Source organism: Ranitomeya imitator, chromosome 3 (genome assembly GCF_032444005.1).
Source record: "Ranitomeya imitator isolate aRanImi1 chromosome 3, aRanImi1.pri, whole genome shotgun sequence".
NCBI lineage: Eukaryota > Metazoa > Chordata > Amphibia > Anura > Dendrobatidae > Ranitomeya > Ranitomeya imitator.
The window spans coordinates 291,772,601-291,798,084 of record NC_091284.1 but is presented as its reverse complement, the minus strand read 5'-3'; the positions used below and the strand labels follow the sequence as shown (position 1 = coordinate 291,798,084).

The window sequence follows — 25,484 nt, the reverse complement described above, 5'->3', positions numbered from 1 at the left end:
TCCACAAGTAGGTTCCCAAACCCTGGAGTATAGTAAATATAACTTGGCACACAATCGTGGTAGAAATGTAATCCTAAAGTACATACAGTAGTCACAAAGATTTCGGTCTATTGCGACCTTCATCAGTGTACTATATAACATAAGAAACCATCATGGGATATCCTTATCCCTGTGAAAACTGTACTTTCAGTTTAAGGGTATGTGCACACGTCAGGATTTTCTAGCAGAAATTTCCTGACAAAAAATGGACATTTCTGCCAGAAATACGCATGCGTTTTTTTTGCGTTTTTTCCCAAATGCATAGAATAGCGCAGGCCTGGGCAAACTGCGGCCCGCGGGCCACATCCGGCCCCCTGAGTGTTTCTGTGCGGCCCGCTGACACTCACAGCCAGCAGGCCAGAGAGGGACTGATCTATGAGTCTGATCTTTCTCAGAAGCGATTGTTGCCCCGCCCCTGTCGTCTCATTGGTGGATGCGGGGCTGCTCAGTTCCCGGCTTGCAGAGCTGCTGAAACCTATGCAGGTCTGGAGGCAGAGCGGTCAGGACCGGAGGAGGGAAGCATGGACTACAACACACATCTGCTGCAGATAATGGGCAGGTAGCTTAAGAGGAGCCCAGATACCACCTGGGAAGTAGCATCCTGTGTCCGCTGTGCTGAGGAGGTCACAGCACCTGCATTGCCTCCTTTCACACTGTGGAATGAAAGTTGTGGGGCTGTAGTTTAGGTTCAGGGAGAGCAGCTTATTAGTAGCCATTGTGTCTCCCTGGATCTTCCTGGCAGCTGAATGGGGATAAAACACTTGGGCTGAGTATTCCCACTGAATATGGGGTCCAGCAGTGAAGTGCCCCCTCACCCCCACTACATACATATTCTATGTGCTCCCCAAACTGCTCTTCTGCCCCCACCATGTATGCCTCCTCACCTCTGTATGTGAGGGTTAATCCTTACCTCCCTGTTTGCTCCCAGCTTGTACTGTTGTATGTCCTGTGCAGGAGAGGTAAGGGTTAAGTCCCCCATAGTGCTCAACCTGTGATCTGTGGTTTATCACATCCTCTCCAGACCGTTCCCCCTGTTGAAGTTTATGGGTGTGCAAAAAATAAAAAAATTGGATCCCATATGAATCATCCATATAGCATCTGATTTTTACGAATACATTTCCATTACTAACACAGGACACTGTATTTCTTCTTTTAAATTTTATTCACTTCTGCTCTATAAAAATGGACGCCATACAGATGACAATACAGATGGAAAATCGTCTTTTTCTGGACGAAAATCCTGATTTTTTTTATATGCTCATGTAAATTTCATCACATAAGCAACTGCTTTTTAAAAAGTCATGGTTTTGGACCGCCCCTTGAAGTTCAGCCGATTGGTTCGGCCCTCCACAGCAGGGCCAGTTTCTGAGGTGGCCCCTTGGGAAAATTAATTGCCCACCCCTGGAATGGCGGGAAAAACATGAAAAATTCGCAAAATTAATTAACATGCTGCTTTTTTTTACCGCAATGCGTTTTTTTTTGCGGAAAAAAACGCATCATGTGCACAAAAATTGCAGAATGCATTCTAAATGATAGGATGCATATGTCTGCAGTTTGTAATGCGTTTTTATCGTGAAAAAAACACAAAAAGAACACGAAAAAACCTGAACGTATGCACATACCCTAATAGGTTATATACGGTATACTAGTATGGCATCAGCAGCCGGGCTGGCTTGGCAAAGATAAGAACTAGACGAGAGTCCTGGACGCGGCATCCACCGCTTGTCAGTCAGGTGACAAGCCAGCCTGACTGACAAGCGGTTGATACCGCATCTAGGACTCTCTTCTACTTCTTATCTTTGACAAGCCAGCCCAGCGGCTCATGCCATACTAGTATACCGTATATAATCTATTAGACTGAAAGTACAGTTTACACAGGGATAAGGATATCCCATAATGGTCTGCTATATCATATAGTACACTGATGAAGGTCTCGATAGATCGAAACGTTTGTGACTACTGTGTGTACTTTTGGATAAAATTTTCTTCACTTCTACAATGATTATGTGCCAAGTTATATTTTCTATGTAATATGCACATTGTAACGACTCCCCTAGCACTCACATGACCACATATATACAATTTGTTACTCGAGGTCAAATGCTTACTAGACTCATCTGGCTTCTCTCAATTCTTTCCTACTGAAAGCAAAGTCCAGGAGAATCTAATTTGCATTGGACTACAACTATGCAAATCGCATACCTTGGGTCACATGACAACTCGCACAGGAATCATGGCAGCATGCGCATCGGACACGGTCATAATTTGCCAGTCTGCTGTCACACAGTTCGCGGAAACTTTGCTTCATAGATGGTACAACCTCCAAGTCCTGAAGATGGCAGTGTTCCATGACAGGCTCTATTTTATAAGGGGATGGTGGAGTGAGATTTCGCAATGCACACACACTGCAGAATCCAGTGACAGCAAACATTAAGCTTGTGCTGCTATCGGAAACAAATGGCCTTAAAAATAATAAAAATATAGTAACCAGTTCTTTAATATCATGCACACAAAACTCAGAGCCAGTCAGTTGTTTCATACAAAATAACAGTGCTTGTTTAACCAATTACTGAACGCAAAAAAGATAAGAGTAAAACAAGTAAGGAAACCCAAGTTTAATAAGGCATGCTCTTTCCGGGCGACAGATAAATGTTTACAAGATTTGTGAAAGACTTGTAGGACATATGTAAATATTAAGAACAATGGAGAATATAGGGGAATAGAGTGGACGTGGCCACATTGTGTATTTTACCTTCCCTGGGGTTGGGTGAGCTGCATTTTTAATTTTATGAGACCATTATGTATAATAAATTCAATACAACTGTATCACATTTTACTCCAATATAATGATACATTATCACTATTGTAATACCATGACCAGGTATCAACTTTATGATGAGAGAAAAAACAGACCTGATGGATGTTATATTAGAAGACAACGCATAAAAATGCTATTAGCTGCAAATTTCTCTAACATGGACAGATCAGACACATTCTCTGCCAAGTAGAACGTTTTACTTTTGTTCTGATGTGTATCACACCAACTAGCAAGGATTTGTGGCACACATAGAAAGCAGTTATTCTCTCGGGATAGTGTGAAATGTCATGAGACTGAAACAAATGCTAACAAGTCTATTACCAACTGTGCCACAAATTCTTTCATTGTCCCAATAAATTTAAAATAAAAAATAAAGCAACTTTGCAATAAGGCTGTATTACCGTGCATCAGACGTGCAGCGGCATAGAACCACTGCGGCCCAGTGCTGCTGCAGAGAACCACCACGGGCCCGATGGTGCTGCAGAGAACCACCGCGGGCCGATGCTGCTGCAGAGAACCACCGCGGGCCCGATGCTGCTGCAGAGAACCACCGCTGGCCCGATGCTGCTGCAGAGAACCACTGGGGGGCCCGATGCTGCTGCAGAGAACCACTGCGGGCCGATGCAGCTGCAGAGAACCACCGCGGGCCCGATGCTGCTGCAGAGAACCACCGGGGGGCCCGATGCTGCTGCAGAGAACCACCGCGGGCCCGATGCTGCTGCTGAGAACAACCGGGGTCTGATCCTGCTGCAGAGAACCACCGGGGGGCCCGATGCTGCTGCAGAGAACCACCGGGGCCCAGTGCTGCTGCAGAGAACCACCACGGGCCCGATGCTGCTGCAGAGAACCACCGCAGGCACGATGCTGCTGCAGAGGACAACCGGAGCCCGATGCTGCTGCTGAGAACAACCGGGGTCTGATGCTGCTGCAGAGAACCACCGGGGCCCAGTGCTGCTGCAGAGAACCACCACGGGCCCGATGCAGCTGCAGAGAACTACCACGGGCCCGATGCTGCTGCAGAGAACCACCGTGGTCCGATGCTGCTGCAGAGAACAACCAGGGCCCGATGCTGCTGCAGAGAACAACCGGGGCCCGATGCTGCTGCATTCTTTTTATCTGTTACCCTGGCACATTTCATTTTGAAGCAAAACTCAGTGACCATGTGTGAACGCAACCTTAGTATAAATGTAAATACATATAAAAATATTTGGTACTTACATCTGCTCTGCAAACTCTGATCAAATACATTTTATAGAAAAACGAAGAAAAACCGAGACAAAAGTCCAAAATGAAGTGTAAATAACAATATTTATTAAAATATAAAGTGGAACGGTGGGAAAGAATACCATATACAGCACACCACAAGGGACATATAAATAGTACAAAATTAATACAAAAAAGTATAATAATAGATTTATCCATATCAATAAACCGTATTGATAAACCATATAGCGGTGTCAAAGAGTAGATGAGATGCTATCAAATTGTAAGGTGCATGTGCAATAGTATCGGCACATCCCAGGGATCCATTCACCATATAGCAGGCAACATCTATGGCTTGTTCTGACCTATAATACTTGCACTTTATTTAGTTTTGGCTCTGTTATCTAGGTGCCCCATACTTATTTGGCTACTTGGTCCTCCAGGCCCTCATCTAGTTTATTCAGCAGCACTAGCTGGTACCATTTTCTATATTCCTGCTAGCACTTTACTTGGCCTCCTCCAGCCTATTGTTTATACTATTGCACATGCACCTTACAATTTGATAGCATCTCATCTACTCTTTGACACCGCTATATGGTTTATCAATACGGTTTATTGATACGGATAAATCTATTATTATACTTTTTTGTATTAATTTTGTACTATTTATATGTCCCTGGTGGTGTGCTGTATATGGTATTCTTTCCCACCGTTCCACTTTATATTTTAATAAATATTGTTATTTACACTTCATTTTGGACTTTTGTCTCGGTTTTTCTTCGTTTTTCTATATAATTTCCGGATCTGTCCATCATTTTTTCCATTGGTGCACATTGGTGGATATATATATATATATGTTTCCCCCTCTTATATATTTATTTTGTGCATCGTGCCTTGAGGTTTATTTATTCAAATACATTTTATGTAGTGTATTCTCATACATTCTTCTATTTGCCCCTTGCTTTCTATGTGTGCCTATTTATAAGGGTTAGCCACAAGTAGAATCACAGAAAGGGAACATGATTGCAGGATATTATACAAAGATTGTTTGCTGACCATTACCATAGAAACACAGTCTGCATAGGAGCTACGGGGAAAAAGACTTATTGCAAAGTTGTGTCATTTTTCATTTTATTTACACTAAGAATTTAAAAAAAATGTGAAGGTGGGCATACGGCTTTAATTTTATCATATCATACAAAGACCAGACTTTACATTTTATTGGTCATATGAACTTCAAGTTTATGGTGCATATTACCGTATACTTTTCAGAAAAGAAAAAGAAAGCAGCTATTCAAGATGGTAGATTGTGTTGTCTTTTCAAATGTACCGGTAACTTAATGTTACTCTTCCTTTCTTTGACAAAGTAGGACTTGAGCTGTAGAATTAGCAGCCATTCAAAAACCCCTTTCCGTGTGAAGAAAATCCTTGCTCTGCCCTTACATGTTGTGGTTTCAGTTAACGACAATGGGAATCCAGTCAGAGGTTTTTGGAATGTTGAAGGATTCTGGTGGAAATTCTGCGCCCCGTATGCAGCAGCTGGAAAGCACTTTCCGTGTGCAATCTCCAAATGCACAACACATTCCTCTTCTCTTTGTTGTCCACCACAGCACAAGGTTTGTAAGACTACCTCTCTTATGGCTAAGCATTTCACTGCCAAGAGACATCTGCTGTATACTCTAACAGCATATGTCAGATTATCCTTGGCAATGAAGTATTTAACGACTTGTATAAAAATAACAGAAAAAAATCTCCCCAAACTGTATTCCATACAGTCTCCCCAACAACAACAAAATTTCAGGATTTCTGTGGTGTACGCAACGTCAAAACAAAATAGAAAAACCTATTTTACATTAAAAAAACGTCAGCACATAAAAAGCGTACACTGCAGAATGCCCTGCCATATATGAACATAATTTATATATCTATATATATATGCATGTATAAAAACACATTTCTGTATGACAGCCCCATGCCGACAGAGCACGGAGCTGACAGTGGTATGAGAAATCAAAAATACAATATTGGCTTTTGTACCACTTGCACTACCTGCTGGCCATGAGACTAGCATTGCCCCTCTGGGATTCACCTTGGATCTTAATCTATTGTGCACACAACCCCAAAGCTTTCTTCATTCTCTAAACTAACAAAATAAGGTTCTGTATAACATCAGATCTTGCTTTCCTGAAAGCATAAAAACATCAAATAAAAAATGCAATAAACACTACAATGTATAGAATTATTTTACAACTAAGCCAAGCAGCTTACAAAGAGGTTACCTATATCACTTACCCAGTAGCGAATTCAATGTTTTAACTGCAATTTACAAAGTAGAAAAGGGCTGTATGGGGTTAACAGTACTACGGTGTCTTTCAGTGTGCACATTCCCATACAGTATCTGCTGGCAATACATTGCTTGTGTATTACAACGCTATGTAAGTGAACCCCTTTAGCTGCCAGCGTTCACAATCTTTCCTGAAAATGTAATATCTTATTGGTATTGCAACATATTAATTTTGTATGTGAGCAGAAAGCATCAAAAGTGGAATACTTAGGCTTTCAGTGTAGTTCTTAAAGCTTGAGTTTTAGATTTTACTCAGGCAACAGACAGAACGGATAACTATCCCATGTACAGTGCTTGGAAGAGAAATCCAGCTCACTGGAATGATTGGTTAGCGTTAGACAGCAACAATTCAATCCCTCCATCTGATCATTCCAAGCCTGAATCAGGTCGGTGGGCCGTCACCTCGACCCACTCCAGAAGTGTCATAGGCTGCAGAGGAGACAGGGGGAGATCTTAAAAACATTTCCCTTTATAAGGAACACTTAAATACTAGGAGTTGTGCAGGAACTAGAAAAAGGCACAAGAAAGGGAAAAGAAATCCACTCACACGGATACAGAGAAAGGTTTTCTTCCCCTACACTGCTAGTTGTAAACCCCTTCTGGCAGTGAAAAAGGAGTAATGTAGATGGACACAACTTAGCAAATGGACAGTATGCTCTACTTAAGTGATCAACTCAGTCTTTTAGAACTTGTGACTAGGAAGATTTTACTACTGTCACATGCATAGGTAAAGGTAGTAGCAATGCTCAGCTACCTCCTAGTGCATACTATCCATGCTCGTGTAATGTACATTGTGGCCAGCTCTAGTCTAATTGCCACCATATTCAATTCTCAAAAAAAGCGGTGCCAGTCTCATGCATCCATTGTCCTGCTGTACTAAGTGTCAATATGATGGCGTACAGTCCGGCTATTCCCTTTGGCATACTGTGCCCCATCATAGATTAATTTCCCGGCAGCAGAACAAGGTCAGCAGCAGTGCAAAACTTCCCACATATTCATTAGCCCTCATTCAGGAACACAGATTGTAAACATACCAATATTAGCGTTTGTGGATGTGTGATCATTTCTGTCTAGAGATCTTTATTGCACACACATGCTTTTTTCAATGGCAGTGTAGCCCTGCTTCCAAGAACACACCCTGGGACCCCTCCACCTAGAGCCTGATGACCTCCGGGTTTAAGGATCAGAAATTCAGGGGGTACAAACACCAGCTATACTGGCAGAATGGCACAGTTTTTACTCCGTGGTACTGGGAGATATCCGGCAGTTGGCAAGCTGCAAAAGTTCACAGCTTCAGACAGTCTGGGGCAGATAAGCTGTGGGAAAATGCAGTCCTACATGTGGAAGACAGGTGCTTTGGGTGCTGTGCCTTGGTGAAGCAATAAACGGATGACACACTTTGGTTGGAAATAGAATCCTAAGACCAGCTCCCTTATTCAGTGGCACCTTTGGGTGAAGACAAAACATATCGGCTAGGAGAACAAGCAGGTTATATAGGATATAAGGGAGTAACAGGACAGGGAACATGTAATTAAACATGCAAACACACAGGACAAAGGGAAACGGAGTTAAAAGCGTAAACTCACATGCGCTGTGTTTATGCTCACATTACCAAGCGGCTGTGGAAATTGTGACGTTGAATATATGATCAAATTCATGTAGAAACAAAAAAACAATTTGATGAATCATACATAGCTGTCTAATGGGTGAGTTTCTTGAGTATGTGTTTAAGACATTACATGTATTAAATAAATACATTTCCTCATGGCTGTAGAATAAGGGGTAGTGTTGAAGACTTTTTCAATGATTACACAATGAATGCACAGAGGATGAACAGGCCTAGTGTACAATTATAGGTGCTAAGCCCATGAGAGTGAGTAGGTGGAAGTGCTGTAATTATTAGCAGTTAGTTATGTAGTTATAGGAATATTGGCATAGCGGAGGAGTAGGACTCTATACTAAAATGTCTGCTTTTATGGTTGTCACACAATGGGGCTCATGTTGAACTGTCTCAAAGAAAAAGTGAACCTGTTGCACCAATCCAGAATCTAGATCTCATTTTCCAGTGTTCTTAACAAAATGAAAGTTGAATCTTCTTGGTTGCTACGGGCAAGTAAGGACACTTTTTCTCAGATAGTTTAGATACATCATGTTCAGTGTTGGTATGGCTTTATGATTACCCATTGAAGTGATGACATGTAATTTTTGGCTGAATAGACCTAGTATTGGGTAGTGTTTGCGAATTGTGATGAAGATGGCTATTGTGGGAGTGTTGGGTAAAGAGTAGTGAAAGGACAGGACAGCAAGGGAAGGAACGGTGACCTCATCCACAGTCGCGGCTGAATGGGGCTTTCATTCTGGTGTTAAATGGAGGTCTCCATACTGTGCACTGGGCTTTCAGACGGTGATACTGTGATGTCCAATGGGCGAGGATCAGCAGAGGAGTTGTTATTGTGATTGTGCATCTGTACAGTAAGTCCTTTCAGAAGACCCTGCGATTCCTCACCCTCGCTGTCGCTGTCTGTTAGCTGGGGATCAGGCCTTGACTCCTGTGGCATGAACTCCGGATGGGTCATGAAGCAATGGATGGCACTGCGGGTCTGTGGCTTTTCAAGTCCCTCATACAGGGAGCTGCGAAACGCATTAACCACCTTAATCTGTTTCATGGAAAAAAAATGTTAAAATAAATATTTTAAGAGAAACAGGCGATTAACAATTCAAAAAACAAAGAAATATGAAATGGACATAGAATACAATGAGAATATCAAAGTAAGGACTGAAAGAAAATCTGTGATGTAAAATAAAAGTTAACAAAAAAGAATATTTGTGTGTAAAAAAACTGAATCTCTATATACACACAAATACTCTTCCCAAGGGTTAGTTACTTGGAATACACTCAATTACTTAAAATATCAACTAGCCATACATTACAAGGCCAAGAGTATGTGCACCCAAATGTACTTATTCACTACTAGAACACTCTGGACATACAGGTTTGATTTCATTTTCTTTTAGGACAGCTTCATTTTTTTTAGGACTTTCCCCTAAATTTTGGAACTTAGGGCTCACCCAGATATAAGTGATTGTTATGGTAAGCAAAAGAAAAAATAAAATAAATTGGTCAGATTTTCATCAGTGTGTCAGTTTTTACCACCAGAGTTTCATCAGTGATTTTCTCTTATGAACAAGTATATAATTAAAATTGCGAAGCTTCTGTTATCCATTGCAATGTTAATCGATGGACAGGACATGGATATCAATGTGTGATGTTCCTGATTTTTCACAGACCCAGACTTGTATGGGTTATTTTGATCCAAAAAGGGACAAATCTCTGTTTGTAGACACGCCATGTGAAAAAAAAAACCACATGGACATGTGAACAGCACCGTAGATTATAATGGGTACGTGTTCTGTAAGAAACATGGATGGAGCATATATGTGATTCACAGATGTCTGGCTGAAGCCTTAGCTGCATTTAGTGAGAACATTTCGGATTCAACTTAAAGGACCAGTGCAGATAAAGGTAATTTTTGTGCTCACGAAGCAGTGTCAAAATAATAAGTAACAAGACCCCAAATTGTGCAACAAGATGTGAGACCAAAATCCTTATGTCATTAGATGCAGCTTATATCTAGCTTTGAACAGGATCTCAACCCATGTATATATATATATATATATATATATATATATATATATATATATATATATATATATATATATATATTTATTGTAAGATTGCTCTCACTAAGTGTATTGGGGGACACTCGCTTGGCACGGGATTAACGTAGTCAGGCACGATTTTTCCAAACAAACAGTCCATACAGTTTATTAAATTGTCATAAACCGGCTTATGCACAGTTCATATTATACGTTCCATAGAACACAATAGGCACCAACTGGTGATATTAACTTGCAGCTTTATCTTAACACTTCATGTACGGCTTTGACTCATGGACACTAAACATGCTGGACCTCTCACTTCGTCCAGTTACCATGGGTGTCCGTACGTCGTACAGTTCACCAATGTCCCATGTCACATACAGCACATATGACACTGGGTCGCGGTCTCTAAACACTCCGAACCTCACTCCGTTCAGTCACCGTGGGAGACCACACAGTTCATAGAACATCACAAGCACCAACAGTCTGTATAGGTACCTGACGGGAGCTCCTGCTCCACCTGCTGACTCCTTGTCAGCCCTCTGGGAAAGCTGCCTCGCGGGAATTACCAACTTGCCTTTGCAGCATATCTTAGTCAGTCCAGACCCACCGAAGGACGGTTGCTTCCCCACATGAACCGCACATGTGACCTGTCCAGGTGCTATTCAGGACCTCGTCCAACACCCCAGGCCACCCGCAAGTCCAAAGCCTCACCATGTGCTCTTCAGGACCTCGTCCAACACAGGTTGTTCAGTGTGCTATTCAGGACTCCTACTCCCAGGAAAATCCAACACACCAGGCTCACCAGGTCCAAAGCCCCACCATGTGCTATTCAGGACTCCTACTCCCAGGAAATCCAACACAGGTGGTTCAGTGTGCTATTCAGGGATCCGGTCCTACTCCCAAGACCTCCCAACACACAGGCTCTCCAGGACCTTCCACTGGAACCACACAGGAACCATGTGACCCACACCCTGGTCACATTATATATCCTTAACCACTCCCCTGGGTGGGAGTGTGGATGTGTGGCTAGTTTGTCCCGCCCATCTCACACAACTAGCCTAGTAAGTCTCCCTTACCACTACACCATACATATACACTCTTGAGGGACTACAGGTCCCAGAACAACAACATTGCATCAGACTTACTACGCAGACTCCCTCTGCGACACATATCGGCCATTCACAACACAGCCAGTCACTGTTTCACCACGATTATCACAATAGATATGCCTCCATGCACATCCCAAGGAGCACTCACAGCGCCCCCTAGCTGTCACAGAGGTCATTGCATCACAATATTAATATATATATATATATATATATATATATATATATATATATATACACACACACACACACGCATTAGTTAAATCAGAAACCAGACAAGCTGCCAAATATCTCTGACTGAAACCCAATTACGGTACCAGTTATGCAGTTTTGTTTCAGGTGCCGCTATTGCAATGGCAACAACAGGCGCGAGGTCCTGAATGTAGCGGAGGCCAGATTTGTGCTTGTATGAGGTACTGTCAAAGTGATCCATACAAAAAATGAAAAGACCTTGCCGCCAAATTTCTGCAATAAAGTTGTGAGAACAAGATACTCAATAAATAATGTCAGATGTGGTTTATATCTAGTTTGGAACAAACTCTCCAACCAAAAAGTGTCCATATATTGTTAACACAGAATGGAGACTGATTGCCAATACTACCATCTCCAAAAAAGATAAATTATCGCAATTTGGCTGTTTTGTTTGAGATGCCATATTTGTAAAAACGACAACAGACACTGCAACTTCATATGATGCTATTTCTTGAAAATTCAAGCAAAATTACAGGCAACCATCAGTTTCTGAGAAGTTTAATGAAAAGTCACTCCAATATGGATGAAGCCAGATGGTATGCCTGAATACGTGTGGCCATATCACCCACACACACGCTTTGGCCAAAATGTTCTCAGCAGAATAGTGCAGCAGACATGGTGGAGGCATGTTTGTAGCTAAAAACTAGGCAACTGCACTGAAACTCCTGCGAGACCAAAACGTAATGCGCTATCTTACTCTACTTTACACACTAACACAGCCCCTTGTTGGTGTCAAGTCACTGAGCTCTTCATTTTACTCCTGGGACTATTTTCCCCTTCCAATACACTGGATTAGAGAGACACTATACTGGTTTACTAGAGGCAGTAATCTGTATGCAAGTGTTGGCAATGGGTGCAGCTGGAACATGACAGGGACTTCATCATAATCTTGGCCATGCACTGTATAACACATTTTGTAGGAATTAATTTATTAATATTTCATATAAGTTGGTGACTGTATTATGCCATAAGAACGCTCTGTTCACATCACGTTTACCGGCTAAATCTGGTGCATACACCTGAGAAATCCGCCCGCTTATCTGCCAAACATAAAGGCCCAATATAGATCATACAGAGGTATATGTTACCCACGTGATTGGGGTAGAGGTGGTGTATACCTAGTAGAAGCCTAGAATACACTCTCTGCGTTCATTGGCTCTATGGCACTCTACAGCCATGTTCTGCATGTGCCAGAACGTGATGTGCACAGAACAAAGTCACAATGATCATAATTATTGGCATAAAAATAAAACACAGTACAAAAACAAGACAACAACAGAAGACTAAACAAAAATATGATTGTTTCTATTAATGGCTTCAGACTGCTAAAATCAAGACACTAATAAAATCTTTGGTACGAAAAAAAATCTTAAGCGTTCAGTACATGATAGTCATCATTCATAATAAAGCATTTATAAAGCTGCAGTCCCACTCAGTCAGAGAAAAAGGCAGACAGTGTCATCCTGAATTCATCAAGTTCAGTGACATTAAAGCGACATACTCAACCTAATTTGAACAATGGAAACACTTCCTCAATCATTGTGGTTTACGTGATTGTAAACTATCTGGATGGGTATTCCAAGAGGGTCTGCATCTTTAATACCTACTCAACACACTGATCTAAACCCTTCACTGCACAACAGCATCTTCCCAAGAAGGCGTTAGCATGCCCACTCATGCATTCTATGCAGGCAGCAGGACCCCCATGCAGACAATGAGCTGAAAAATCAAAGCAGCACAGAAAGTGAGAGAAACAGCAAGTTAGAGCCCAATTAAAGCAAAGGTCCAGGACTCCTGTGAATATGGATATTAAAAAAACTAAAAGAGGCATTAGTAATTGATATTAGTATATCAATGTGTGTTTAATAACTATACCAACATTAAGGACATCCCATCGCTTAGTAAACTACTGAGTTGTGCTCAGTTTTCCTTTGTCTAGGCTACTACCGCACTCCCACAGTCTAGTGGTTATACGGAATAAAACTATAAGCCAAACATATTCACTGCCACTAAATAAGAACATTAATACTGCAGAAACACTCAAAACATTCTCTATTATATATATGTATAGATGCAAGTTCTATTCTAAAGAACTTACACCTACCCGACTAGACAGTACAATGTAATCTGCATGATAAAAAAGGGTTTAATAGCAAAGCCTGTTTACAAAAGCAGAACTGGTAGTCTAGGTCTGCAAGATGAGAAAATGGAAGATTGTGTTACACGGCTCTATTAACACCAGGTTTGTGATCTGCATTATTTATACTTTGTTTTTGTCTTAGAAACACGTTGTTAAATAATTTAATAGTGAAATGTAAACGTATTAAAACCATAAAGCTATAAAAAAACAGCTTCCCTGTAAACTAGATACAAATATATTTTTGCTTAACCATTTAGAGCATAATGATGTCAGTTTGCTCAATTTAAGCATTTTCCCTTTGTGTGGCATCACAATAAGCCAAAAATAATATATACATACAGGATTTACTCCATTATTAAACAAAATACTACTTAAATGTATATTAGTAATTTATTGAGAAAATACATGAATTGTAAAAAAAAAACATGTATAAATAAAAGCACAAGAAAAGGGGGAGTCTGATTTGTAAACTGTACCCCCGCAGGCAGGGTCCTCTCTCCTCCTGTACCAATCGTGACTTGGCTACGTGAGGCTACGTTCACATTAGCGTTTTGCGGGGCTGCGTCGGGCGCAGCCGCGGTGACGCATGTGCCATGCGCCGCTATATTTAACATGGGGGCGCATGGACATGCGTTGTCTTGAGTTTTGTGACGCATGCGTCTTTTTGTCGCAACAGAAAACGCTGCATGATGCAGTTTTTTCTGCGCCAAAAATCATGAAAAAATGAACGCATGCGTCACAAAAAGCTGCGTGTTGCGTCGCCGACGCAGCACCGCACAACGCAAATGTGAACATAGCCTAAGATTATTGTACTTGTTTTTATTATGTATATCCCTCCTCACATGTAAAGCGCCATGGAATAAATGGCGCTATAATAATAATAATGCAGGACACAGTACTATTAGAGATAAAGCACTGCCATAAAGAGCCACTAGATGGCAGTGGACTCACACAAAACAGTGGTATCTCAATAGAAGTACTGCCTGAAGATTGGTGTAATGTACTTTAATCTTGTTCGTTTTGCCTCAAAATTTGGGTAAAGAGCATGTACATGTGTTATAATAATCATACTGACGACTCATATTAAAGTAAAAAAGTCTACCACCGCATCACTCTTCACCTAAACTCCAACACGTGTTATGTCTCTACTTTCTATGGGTGTTGACCTGCTTAAAGGGCACCTGTCAGGTCCCAGTGCCCTCCAATCCAGCAGCATTCAGGTATGTATGATTAAACTCCCTCCCTAACCAGCCCTGTATAAAATAATTCAGTTAAATAAATGCTTTAAAAAAAGCATTTATAACCTCCGCTTTCCCTATGGTAATGAAAGCTTTGACTAGTCGATGGGGCGTTAGTTGCCCCAAGCTAGTTTAGCCCTCTTTTCAAGTTATCATGCCCCTGTAGGCGCGATAACATAATTTGCACGAGCCGGCCTTGACAGGTTCCCTTTAAGTGTTACATTACACCCTTGTTTAGACAGTACATTTATGCCTTCTATTTGAAATACCACTATTTTGTGCGAGTCCACTGCCATTTAGTGGCTTTTTATGGCAATACTTTACATCTAATAGTGCTTGTGTTCTAAACCAACTTCCCCACTTTTTCTTGTGCTTTTGTATACAGTGGGGAAAATAAGCATTTGATACACTGCCAATATTGCAATCTTTCCCACCTACAAAGAATGAAGAGGTCTGTAGTTTTTATTGTAGGTACACTTCAACTGTGAGAGACAGAATCTTAAAAAAAAATCCAGAAAATCACATTGTACATTTTTTACATAAGCATGTGCAAGAAATAACTATTTGATACAATAGAAAAAAAGAACGTAATATTTGGTACAGAAACCTTTGCAATTACAGAGGTCAGACGTTTCCTGTGGTTCTTGACCAAGTTTGCACACGCTGCAGCAGGGATTTTGGCCCACTCCTCCATGCCGATCTTTTCCAGATCTTTCAGGTTTGGGGTCTGTCACTGAGCAACATTGAATTTTAGCTCCCTCCAAAGATTTTCTATTGGGTTCAGGTCTGGAGACTGCCTTAGCCACTCCAGGACCTTCAAATGCTTCTTACGGAGCCAATCCTTAGTTGCTCTGGCTGTGTGTTTTGGGTCAGGTAAATGATGTAAGCAGATTATTTTTGGATTGCCTGCACAAAATAAAATTAAGAAACGTTTTGGTCCTACAATGACCTTCATCAGTCAGACTGACTGCAGTGTGCACAGGGTTACAGGCAGAAATGAACGTTCAGGATATGCAGCACGTTTCTTTATTTTTGGATTGCCTGCAGAAAATAAAATTATCTGCTTACATCGTTTACCCGAGTGCCAAGTTTTCTACAAGATTTACATTGGCATAGGATCCTACTTGGGCACCAGCCACAGGAGTGCTGTAATTACCATTTATGTTTTGGGTCATTGTCATGCTGGTCTGTGAGAGTCACATTTCTTGCTCTTGGGTAGGTGATAAAATAATTAATTTGTATTTTATTGCATGAAATAAGTATATAACAATCCTACAATGTGATTCTCTAGTTTTTATTTTTCAATTCTGTCTCATAGTTGAAGTGTACCTACGATAAACATTACAGACCTCTCCATTTTTTGTAGGTGGGAAAGCTTGCCAAATCGACAGTTTAAGTAATGGAATCCTACATTAATAGAACAGCCCAGACATGGTGTTAGGAGAACGGAATATGAACACTTTCTAGGTTTGAGGTTTTTCTTTTTTCTTATCTCTATGTGCTCTGCTGATTTTTTTCCCCTCTATGAATCTTTATCACTTAATTAATGAATAACTATTCTATTTCTATCAGACAATAGTGCCTGCAATTATCAGTTATGGCATGATAATTATTTTTAATGTAATTTATCTTTTAGTATATAACCACCTTTATTAAAACTTTATACACTTATTGTTACAAATAACTTTCCGGTTATCTACAAAAAAATCTAAAACTCTAGGGCTCTCCAAAGCTAAAGTAGTAACTGGCCCGTACACTGCAGGGTTCTCTATTAAATATCGCTATGCCCTAGAAAACAAGTAAGGCTGCGCTAAGTGGCCCTCCCTTTGCTCTATAGCTCATCTTTTTGAAAAAAGCAAACAAAACCATAACAAAACAAAAAAAAAAAAAAAAAAAAAAAGACTGTCACCTGCTGGATAAATGTAACATAAGAGAAAAGTTAAAAATAAATAGGGAAAAAGGCAAAAAGTGAGCATGAACAATCCCCATCACACCCATCCCGAGGTTAGGTGACTTGGTCGCCTGGATAGTGATAGTGTTAGGAGACAGACAGAAGTGACCAGCAGCCCAAGTGCACAGCATGCATTGTAATAGTGTTGAACTCACTGCCCACAGAAGCAGCAGCAGCAGAGGTGGCTGGGGGAGAGGTAGCAGAGGACAGAGCTACATGTGTTGGGCTAGAGACATGTTTAGCATCGAGGTGCTGGCTAATGGTGGAAGGCTGGCGCCTCAGAGCCCCTTGTAAAGAGGTACCGCCCGTCTGGAATGTATAAACTACGTCCATCTGTAAGGAATCAGAGGGAGACACACTAAAGTCAGAGGAGGAAACAGAGATGAGAAATAGAGAACTAAGGAAGGTGGAGACATTACAGAATTCTGAGCAAAACAGAAAAATGTAAATATTACTAGAATATAAAGTAATAAAGCGTTATTAAACAGAACAATAGAGACAAAAGTGTAATAAGTACACACCAAAAGATATGCATATACATATGTAATGGTTGTTTGAAAGCTTGGCTACATAAACAAACAGCTACCCTCACAAAACAGGCTAAATATGGTTGTCATTCATGAGAGCACACAAATACAGCGTCTCCCATTCGTGGAGACGTTGTGTTAATACCAAACAAATCAAGCTTTCCCATAGGATAGGAGACAACTTGCTAATTGCTGGGGGTTCAGCCATTTGGCTGCCAGAGAACCTGAGAATAGTGCTTTGGGTCCCTGAGAATGAGGCTCTGAGCATGAGACTGCAGGAAATAGCCAAAAACTGAACTCACCAGTAGACAATGAAAGGGGTAGAGCAGTGACCCCCCAACCTTTTTTTACCTTGAGAGCCATATTCCGCTGTGAGCGAGGGTCGCGAGGCACATTCAGTACTGCTCCCGCCTCCCTTACAGTAGTGACAAGCAGATTCCCCATTTATAGGTATATCATCAACCAAAGCTTCCCCACAAAATAGAACCGAGGCAGAATACTTGCATCTAGGGGGATACCACCTGACCCTCATTCGGTATTTTTGCATCAAGCATTCCCACCACACTGTCAGATCCAACTCCAAGAACCTCTGTCTGGCAGGATCATTCCATGTCCAGCTTAGCGCTTACCTAATTTCTCTCTCCAACAAGCCCCACACAGATCTGTCACTATCTGGAGATCTGCTGTTCACAGCTGTCTTCTAGACCTGGTAATAATGCACCAGCCGTGAGCCACACATCATAGTCCCGCTAGCCACTCCCAAGCCACAGGTAGGGGATCCCTGGGTTGGAGGCTGCACATATGCACCTCCGCTCCATTCAGTTCTCTGGGTTCCCAGCTCCAATCCCACTGATCAGCACATTATCCCCTATCCTATTGACTCGAGAAGAACCATTTAGCACATCTGGTGTTATGTGCTACATTGCATTTTCAATGTACTCTCTCATTTGTTTTTCTGGGATAACAATCAAGTGTCCATAGTAAAAATTTAGTAGGTTAGCATTCAGAGACCACTTAAAACAACCCAGGAATTCTCTATATTTATGTATGGAGACTTTTACATCCACCAGTATTGTATCATACTTTTGTAATAATTTAATATTGTTTTATTTTACTGTAATAAAGAGCAAAGCTGGATTTTTGCCTTTCTCTTGTTGCGGAGTCGAAAAGCAGTTAGTTTTCCATCTTGCTTGGATTCACAGGACAACTGTTGATTGAATCACATGGTAACTAGTGGAATTTGACATTTCTAATGCCCTGTGGGTTAATATTGAATATTTCTGCTCCATGATTGGTTAAATATTAGAGAACTGCAATTCGAAGAAGTTAAAGAAAATAAACACTTTATGGCACGTCAACAACATTCAGTATTTATTGGAATCTAGAAAATAAAAGTCAGTTATTGGCTAAGGCTATGTCTCTACGTTCAGGAGTCCCTGCGCTTTGGACGCAGCGGATACCCTGCTCCGCCCCCAAAGCCCTGCCCCCTTTTGTGCGCGCGGTGATTCCGGATGTGTTCATTAAACACATGTGGAATCACCGCATCCTTTACATAGGACGGTGCTATTCATCTTGCGGAGACTGAGCGTCTCCGTAATATAAATAGACATGCTGCGGTCTATAAAGACGCACCGCATGTCCGGCAGAAGCGGCCCTGCACGCATAGTGGAGATGGGATTTCATAAAATCCCCTCCACTATGCTGTACGCAGCATCCAATCCCCAGCAAATCCTGAAGGTTTCCTGACCGTGGAAACAGCCTAAGAAGAAGCAGACCTGCATCGTGGTGGTGTGGCAAGTATAAGAGGCTAATTCTCTTGTGGAATCTATTAAATGGATCTACAAGAAAAACTCTTCTCCCGTAACAACCAGTCAGAACACAGCTTTTATTTTACCAGAGAAGGTAAAGAAAAAACATCTTTGCTCCAATTAGTTGCTGTGGACATAGATCTCAGACATACTGTGGAGCATGTGCAATTGTGTAATACTAGGCACTCGTACAATATTTGCTGCTAAGATTTTCCCTTGAACAAAATAAAGCTTTAGTATGCAGTCTGAAGCATACGGATGCACTGCACAGCCCTCTTCTAGGTGCTTTTTTAAAGGCAGGTGCATATCGAAAATGTGAAGGGGTATTACAATTGCGACCAATAAGGTACGCTTTGTATCATGAAAACATACAATTTGCATCGATTCCTTAGATTTCAAGGTCTCCACTTGTATTGTTGACTTCTAGAGGCTAAAAATCTGTGACTGGTCATGTGACACCCTGGTGCTCTGATAATGGTAGTGGACCTGTAATCAGTCCATCACATGTCCAGGACAGGTGTTTATTTCATATACCATGGAGGTAGTGAAAGATCGTCAATGAAAAAAATTCTGTTCTCCTGGTTACCAGCCAGTCTTTACACAATGGTTTAGCTTAAAGGGAATCTGTCAGCAGGTTTTGATTGTATTTTTAGAACAGCATAATTTAGGGACAAAGACCCTGATTCCAGTGATATGTCACTTACTACTCTGCTTGGTGCAGTTTTGAGAAATCGCAGTTTTCTCTGCAGCAGATCTAGCAGTTCTCTGAATGCGGAGCCCTGCGTAACCCCACCCACACCACTGATTGACAGCTTTCTATGTACACTGTATACTGACTGAAAGCTGATGATAAATTGTGGGTTCTAGGTTACAAAGAGCAGGATGTCTACATGGCTTGAGACACCTTGTTCTATATTGATTATCTCCTGCTGCTTAAATATGGTTATTATTGAAACAGTAACACACAGCCTAGTAGTGATACATTGCAGGAATCATGGTCTCTTTCCCAACATCATGCTGCTCTTACATTACATAGCATATTCCTGCTGACAGATCCCTTTTAAACGCTGCAGTGTTTCAGAGTGAAACACAGATGACTGCAATGTTTGAGCTGTTCCCGTTTCAAGCAGCTGATAGATTGGGCAGCATTAATAATCTGACAGTTTCCCTTTAACGTTTCATAATACAAATAATATTACTGAAAGTGCAATACCCCTTTATCTATTTTACCTTAGAAAGTATATACTGAAATATGAACTTAGGCCTCAAAACATATTTTAAAAAAAACAAAGTAAAATGGGTCACAGAGGATTAAGAAAGCAAAAAAGAATCAGCAGGAAGGATATGAAAGACATTTGAAGATACATTTTTTTAGCTAACAGCACACAGAGAAATTGAACACTGTTATTCCATAAGTGAGATGAGATTACCAAGACAACAGCAGATTCAAGAGCCAGAAAAAGATCCCAAGTCAGCGGCCACTAAGCTGCTTAGTGACCTTATCTCTTTTTAGCAGCCCTAGTTTGCAAGAATACTGAAGAATTATGCAGGACTGTAATGGCTGCTGGAGAAACTTGGCAGCATAATTGTTCTCATGCTGTATATGTACCATAATAAGTAACACTTCCTATACATGAATACTTGCAGCCAGTCAAATATGAGATAGATGTATATGGAAATGTGCTGAAAAATTACAGCTCTGGAAAAAATTAAGAGACCACTGCAAAATGTTCAGTTTGTCTGATTTATCTCTTCATAGGTATATTTTTGAGTAAAATGTAAATTGTTCTTTTATTCTATAAACTTCTGACAACATATCTCCAAGCAATAAATCTTGTATTTATTTTCTGAAAATGAGAAATGGTCAAAATAAAAAAATGCATTGCAAAACAAGTTCATAATCATTTGGAAACAACAATACTAATGTTTTAACTCGGGAAGAATTCAGAAATCAATATTTGGTGGAATAACCATGATTTTTAATCACAGCCTTCATGCGTCTTGGAATGCTTTCCACCAGTCTTTCACACTGCTTCTGGCGCAAACATTTAAGCAGTTCTTCTTTGTTTGATGGCTTGTGACTATCCATCTTCCTCTTGATTACATTCCAAGGGTTTTCAATAGGGTTCAGGTCTGGAGACTGGGCTAGCCATGACAGGGATTTGATTTGGTGGCCCTTCATGCACACCTTGATTGACCTAGCTGTGTGGCATGGCGCATTGTCCTGCTGGAAAAAACAGTCCTCAGAGTTGGGGAACATTGCCTGAGCAGAAGGAATCAACTGTTTTTCCAGGAAAACCTTGTATGCGGCTGATTCATGCGTCCTTCGCAAAGAACAACCTGATCAATTCTAGCCTTGCTGAAGCATCCCCAGATCATCACCGATCTGCTTTCAAATTTTACAGTGGGTGCAAAACACTGTGGCTTGTATGCCTCTCCAGGTCTCGTCTAACCATTAGATGACCAGGTGTTGATCTGGGGATGCTTCAGCAAGGCTGGAATTGGGCAGGTTACGAAGGATGCATGAATCAAGCCGCATACAAGCTTATCCGGGAAAAAATAGTTGATTCCTTCTGCTCAAGTAATGTTCCCCAACTCTGAGGACCGGTTTTACCAGCAGGACAATGCGCCATGCCACACAGCTAGGTCAATCAATGTGTGGATGACAGACCACCACATCAAATTCCTTTCACTTTCATGGCCAGCCCAATCTCCAGTCCTAAACCCCATTGAAAGCCTCTGGAATGTAATCAAGAGGAAGATTCAGAATCACAAGCCATCAAACAAAGAAGAACTGCTTACATTTTTGTACCAGGAGTGGCATAAGGTCATCCAAGAGCAGTGTGAAAGACTGGTGGAAAGCATGCCAAGACGCATGAAAGCTGTGATTAAAAATCATGGTTATTCCACAAAATTTGATTTCTGAACTCTTCCTGAGTTAAAACATTAGTATTGTTGTTTCTAAATGATTATGAACTTTTTTTTTTCTTGCATTATTTGAGGTCTGCAAGCACTGCATTTTTTGTTATTTTGACCATTTCTCATTTTCAGAAAATAAATACAAAATTTATTGCTTGAAAATTCAGAGCATGTTGTCAGTAGTTTATAGAATAAAAAAACAAATTATATTTTACTCAAAAATATACCTATACAGAGAAAAATCAGACAAACTGAAAATGTTGTGGTGGTCTCTTAATCTTTGCCAGAGCTGTGTGTGTGTGTGTGTGTGTGTGTGTGTGTGTGTGTGTGTGTGTGTGTGTGTGCGCGCGCGCGTGCATGTGTGTGATGCATGTGCAGGTAAAGTGTGTGTGTGTGGATGAAGTGTGTGAGGGTGATGTGTGTGTGAGGGTGATGTGTGTGTGAGGGTCATGTGTGTGTGAGGGTGATGTGTGTGTGAGGGTGATGTGTGTGTGAGGTGATGTGTGTGTGAGGGTCATGTGTGTGTGAGGGTCATGTGTGTGTGAGGGTGATGTGTGTGTGAGGTGATGTGTGTGGGAGGGTGATGTGTGTGTGAGGGTGAGGTGTGTTTAAGGGTGATGTGTGTGTGAGGGTGAGGTGTGTGTGAGGGTGATGTGTGTGTGAGGGTCATGTGTGTGTGAGGGTCGTGTGTGTGAGGGTGATGTGTGTGTGAGGTGATGTGTGTGTGAGGGTGATGTGTGTGAGAGGGTAAGGTGTGTGTGAGGGTGAGGTGTGTGATGTGAGGGTGATGTGTGTGTGAGGGTGATGTGTGTGTGAGGGTGATGTGTGTGTGAGGGTGATGTGTGTGTGAGGGTCATGTGTGTGTGAGGGTGATGTGTGTGTGAGGTGATGTGTGTGTGAGGGTGATGTGTGTGTGAGGGTGAGGTGTGTGTGAGGGTGAGGTGTGTGATGTGAGGGTGATGTGTGTGTGAGGGTGATGTGTGTGTGAGGGTGATGTGTGTGTGAGGTGTGTGTGAGGGTGAGGTGTGTGTGAGGGTGAGGTGTGTGATGTGAGGGTGATGTGTGTTTAAGGGTGATGTGTGTGTGAGGGTGATGTGTGTGTGAGGGTGATGTGTGTGTGAGGGTCATGTGTGTGTGAGGTGATGTGTGTGTGAGGGTGATGTGTGTGTGAGGGTGAGGTGTGTGTGAGGGTGAGGTGTGTGATGTGAGGGTGATGTGTGTGTGAGGTGATGTGTGTGTGAGGGTGATGTGTGTGAGAGGGTGAGGTGTGTGTGAGGGTGAGGTGTGTGATGTGAGGGTGATGTGTGTGTGAGGGTGATGTGTGTGTGAGGGTGATGTGTGTGTGAGGGTGATGTGTGTGTGAGGGTCATGTGTGTGTGAGGGTGATGTGTGTGTGAGGTGATGTGTGTGTGAGGGTGATGTGTGTGTGAGGGTGAGATGTGTGTGAGGGTGAGGTGTGTGATGTGAGGGTGATGTGTGTGTGAGGGTGATGTGTGTGTGAGGGTGATGTGTGTGTGAGGGTGATGTGTGTGTGAGGGTGAGGTGTGTGTGAGGGTGAGGTGTGTGTGAGGGTGAGGTGTGTGATGTGACGGTGATGTGTGTTTAAGGGTGATGTGTGTGTGAGGGTGATGTGTGTGTGAGGGTGATGTGTGTGTGAGGGTCATGTGAGTGTGAGGTGATGTGTGTGTGAGGGTGATGTGTGTGTGAGGGTGAGGTGTGTGTGAGGGTGAGGTGTGTGATGTGAGGGTGATGTGTGTGTGAGGGTGATGTGTGTGTGAGGGTGAGGTGTGTGTGAGGGTGATGTGTGTGTGAGGGTGATGTGTGTGTGAGGGTGATGTGTGTGTGAGGTTGAGGTGTGTGTGAGGGTGAGGTGTGTGATGTGAGGGTGATGTGTGTGTGAGGGTGATGTGTGTGTGAGGGTGAGGTGTGTGATGTGAGGGTGATGTGTGTGTGAGGGTGATGTGTGTGTGAGGGTGATGTGTGTGTGAGGGTGATGTGTGTGTGAGGGTGATGTGTGTGTGAGGGTGATGTGTGTGTGAGGGTGATGTGTGTGTGAGGGTGATGTGTGTGTGAGGGTGATGTGTGTGTGAGGGTGATGTGTGTGTGAGGGTGATATGTGTGTGAGGGTGATGTGTGTGTGAGGGTGAGGTGTGTGTGAGGGTGAGGTGTGTGATGTGAGGGTGATGTGTGTTTAAGGGTGATGTGTGTGTGAGGGTGATGTGTGTGAAGGTGACGTGTGTGTGTGTGAGGGTGATGTGTGTGTGAGGGTGATGTGTGTGTGAGGGTGATGTGTGTGTGAGGGTGATGTGTTTGTGAGGGTGATGTGTGTGAGAGGGTGAGGTGTGTGTGAGGGTGAGGTGTGTGATGTGAGGGTGATGTGTGTTTAAGGGTGATGTGTGTGTGAGGGTGATGTGTGTGTGAGGGTGATGTGTGATGTGAGGGTGATGTGTGTTTAAGGGTGATGTGTGTGTGAGGGTGATGTGTGTGTGAGGGTGATGTGTGTGTGAGGGTGATCTGTGTGTGAGAGTGATGTGTGTGTGTGAGGGTGATGGGTGTATGAGGGTGATGTGTGTGATGTGTGTGAGGGTGATGTGTGTGAGGGTTGTGTGTGAGGGTGATGTGTTTGTGGGTGATGTGAATGAGGGTGATGTGTGTGAGGGTGATGTGTGTGTGAGGGTGAGGTGTGTGTGATGTGAGGTGTGTGTGATGTGAGGTGTGTGTGATGTGTGTGTAAGGGTGATGTGTGTGTGTGTGTGTGTGTGTGTGAGGGTGATGTGTGTGTGAGGGTCATGTGTGTGTGAGGGTCATGTGTGTGTGAGGGTGATATGTGATGTGAGGGTGATGTGTGTTTAAGGGTGATGTGTGTGTGAGGGTGATGTGTGTGAGGGTGATGTGTGTGTGAGGGTGATGTGTGTGTGAGGGTGAGGTGTGTGTGAGGTGTGTGTGAGGGTGAGGTGTGTGATGAGAGGGTGATGTGTGTTTAAGGGTGATGTGTGTGTGAGGGTGATGTGTGTGAGGGTGATGTGTGTGTGTGAGGGTGATGTGTGTGTGAGGGTGAGGTGTGTGTGAGGGTGAGGTGTGTGATGTGAGGGTGATGTGTGTTTAAGGGTGATGTGTGTGTGAGGGTGATGTGTGTGAAGGTGGTGTGTGAGGGTGATGTGTGTGTGAGGGTGATGTGTGTGTGAGGGTGATGTGTGTGTGAGAGTGATGTGTGTGTATGAGGGTGATGGGTGTATGAGGGTGATGTGTGTGATGTGTGTGAGGGTGATGTGTGTGTGAGGGTGATGTGTGTGTGAGGGTGATGTGTGTGTGAGGGTGATGTGTGTGTGAGGGTGAGGTGTGTGTGATGTGAGGGTGATGTGTGTGTAAGGGTGATGTGTGTGTGAGGGTGATGTGTGTGTGAGGGTGAGGTGTGTGTGATGTGAGGGTGATGTGTGTGTAAGGGTGATGTGTGTGTGAGGGTGATGAATGTGTGT

The 25,484-nt window shown here is 42.4% G+C and overlaps 1 protein-coding gene across 8 annotated transcripts in view; it reads right to left on the bottom strand.

Moving 5' to 3' along the window:
- Window positions 1-2,639: 2,639 nt before the first annotated feature.
- Window positions 2,640-25,484, bottom strand: part of LOC138669788 (plasma membrane calcium-transporting ATPase 4-like) — a 486,684-nt gene continuing 463,839 nt past the window's right edge. For 4 of the 8 annotated variants that reach the window (XM_069756520.1, XM_069756522.1, XM_069756519.1 and 1 more), the window contains one exon: window positions 2,640-9,061. In XM_069756520.1, coding sequence (XP_069612621.1) covers window positions 8,768-9,061 — 294 coding nt within the window. In that variant the 3' untranslated portion in view covers window positions 2,640-8,767. Of the gene's footprint in view, window positions 9,062-16,909; window positions 17,088-25,484 lie in introns of all 8 variants that reach the window. The other 4 variants (XM_069756525.1, XM_069756523.1, XM_069756524.1 and 1 more) reach the window with 2 other exon arrangements.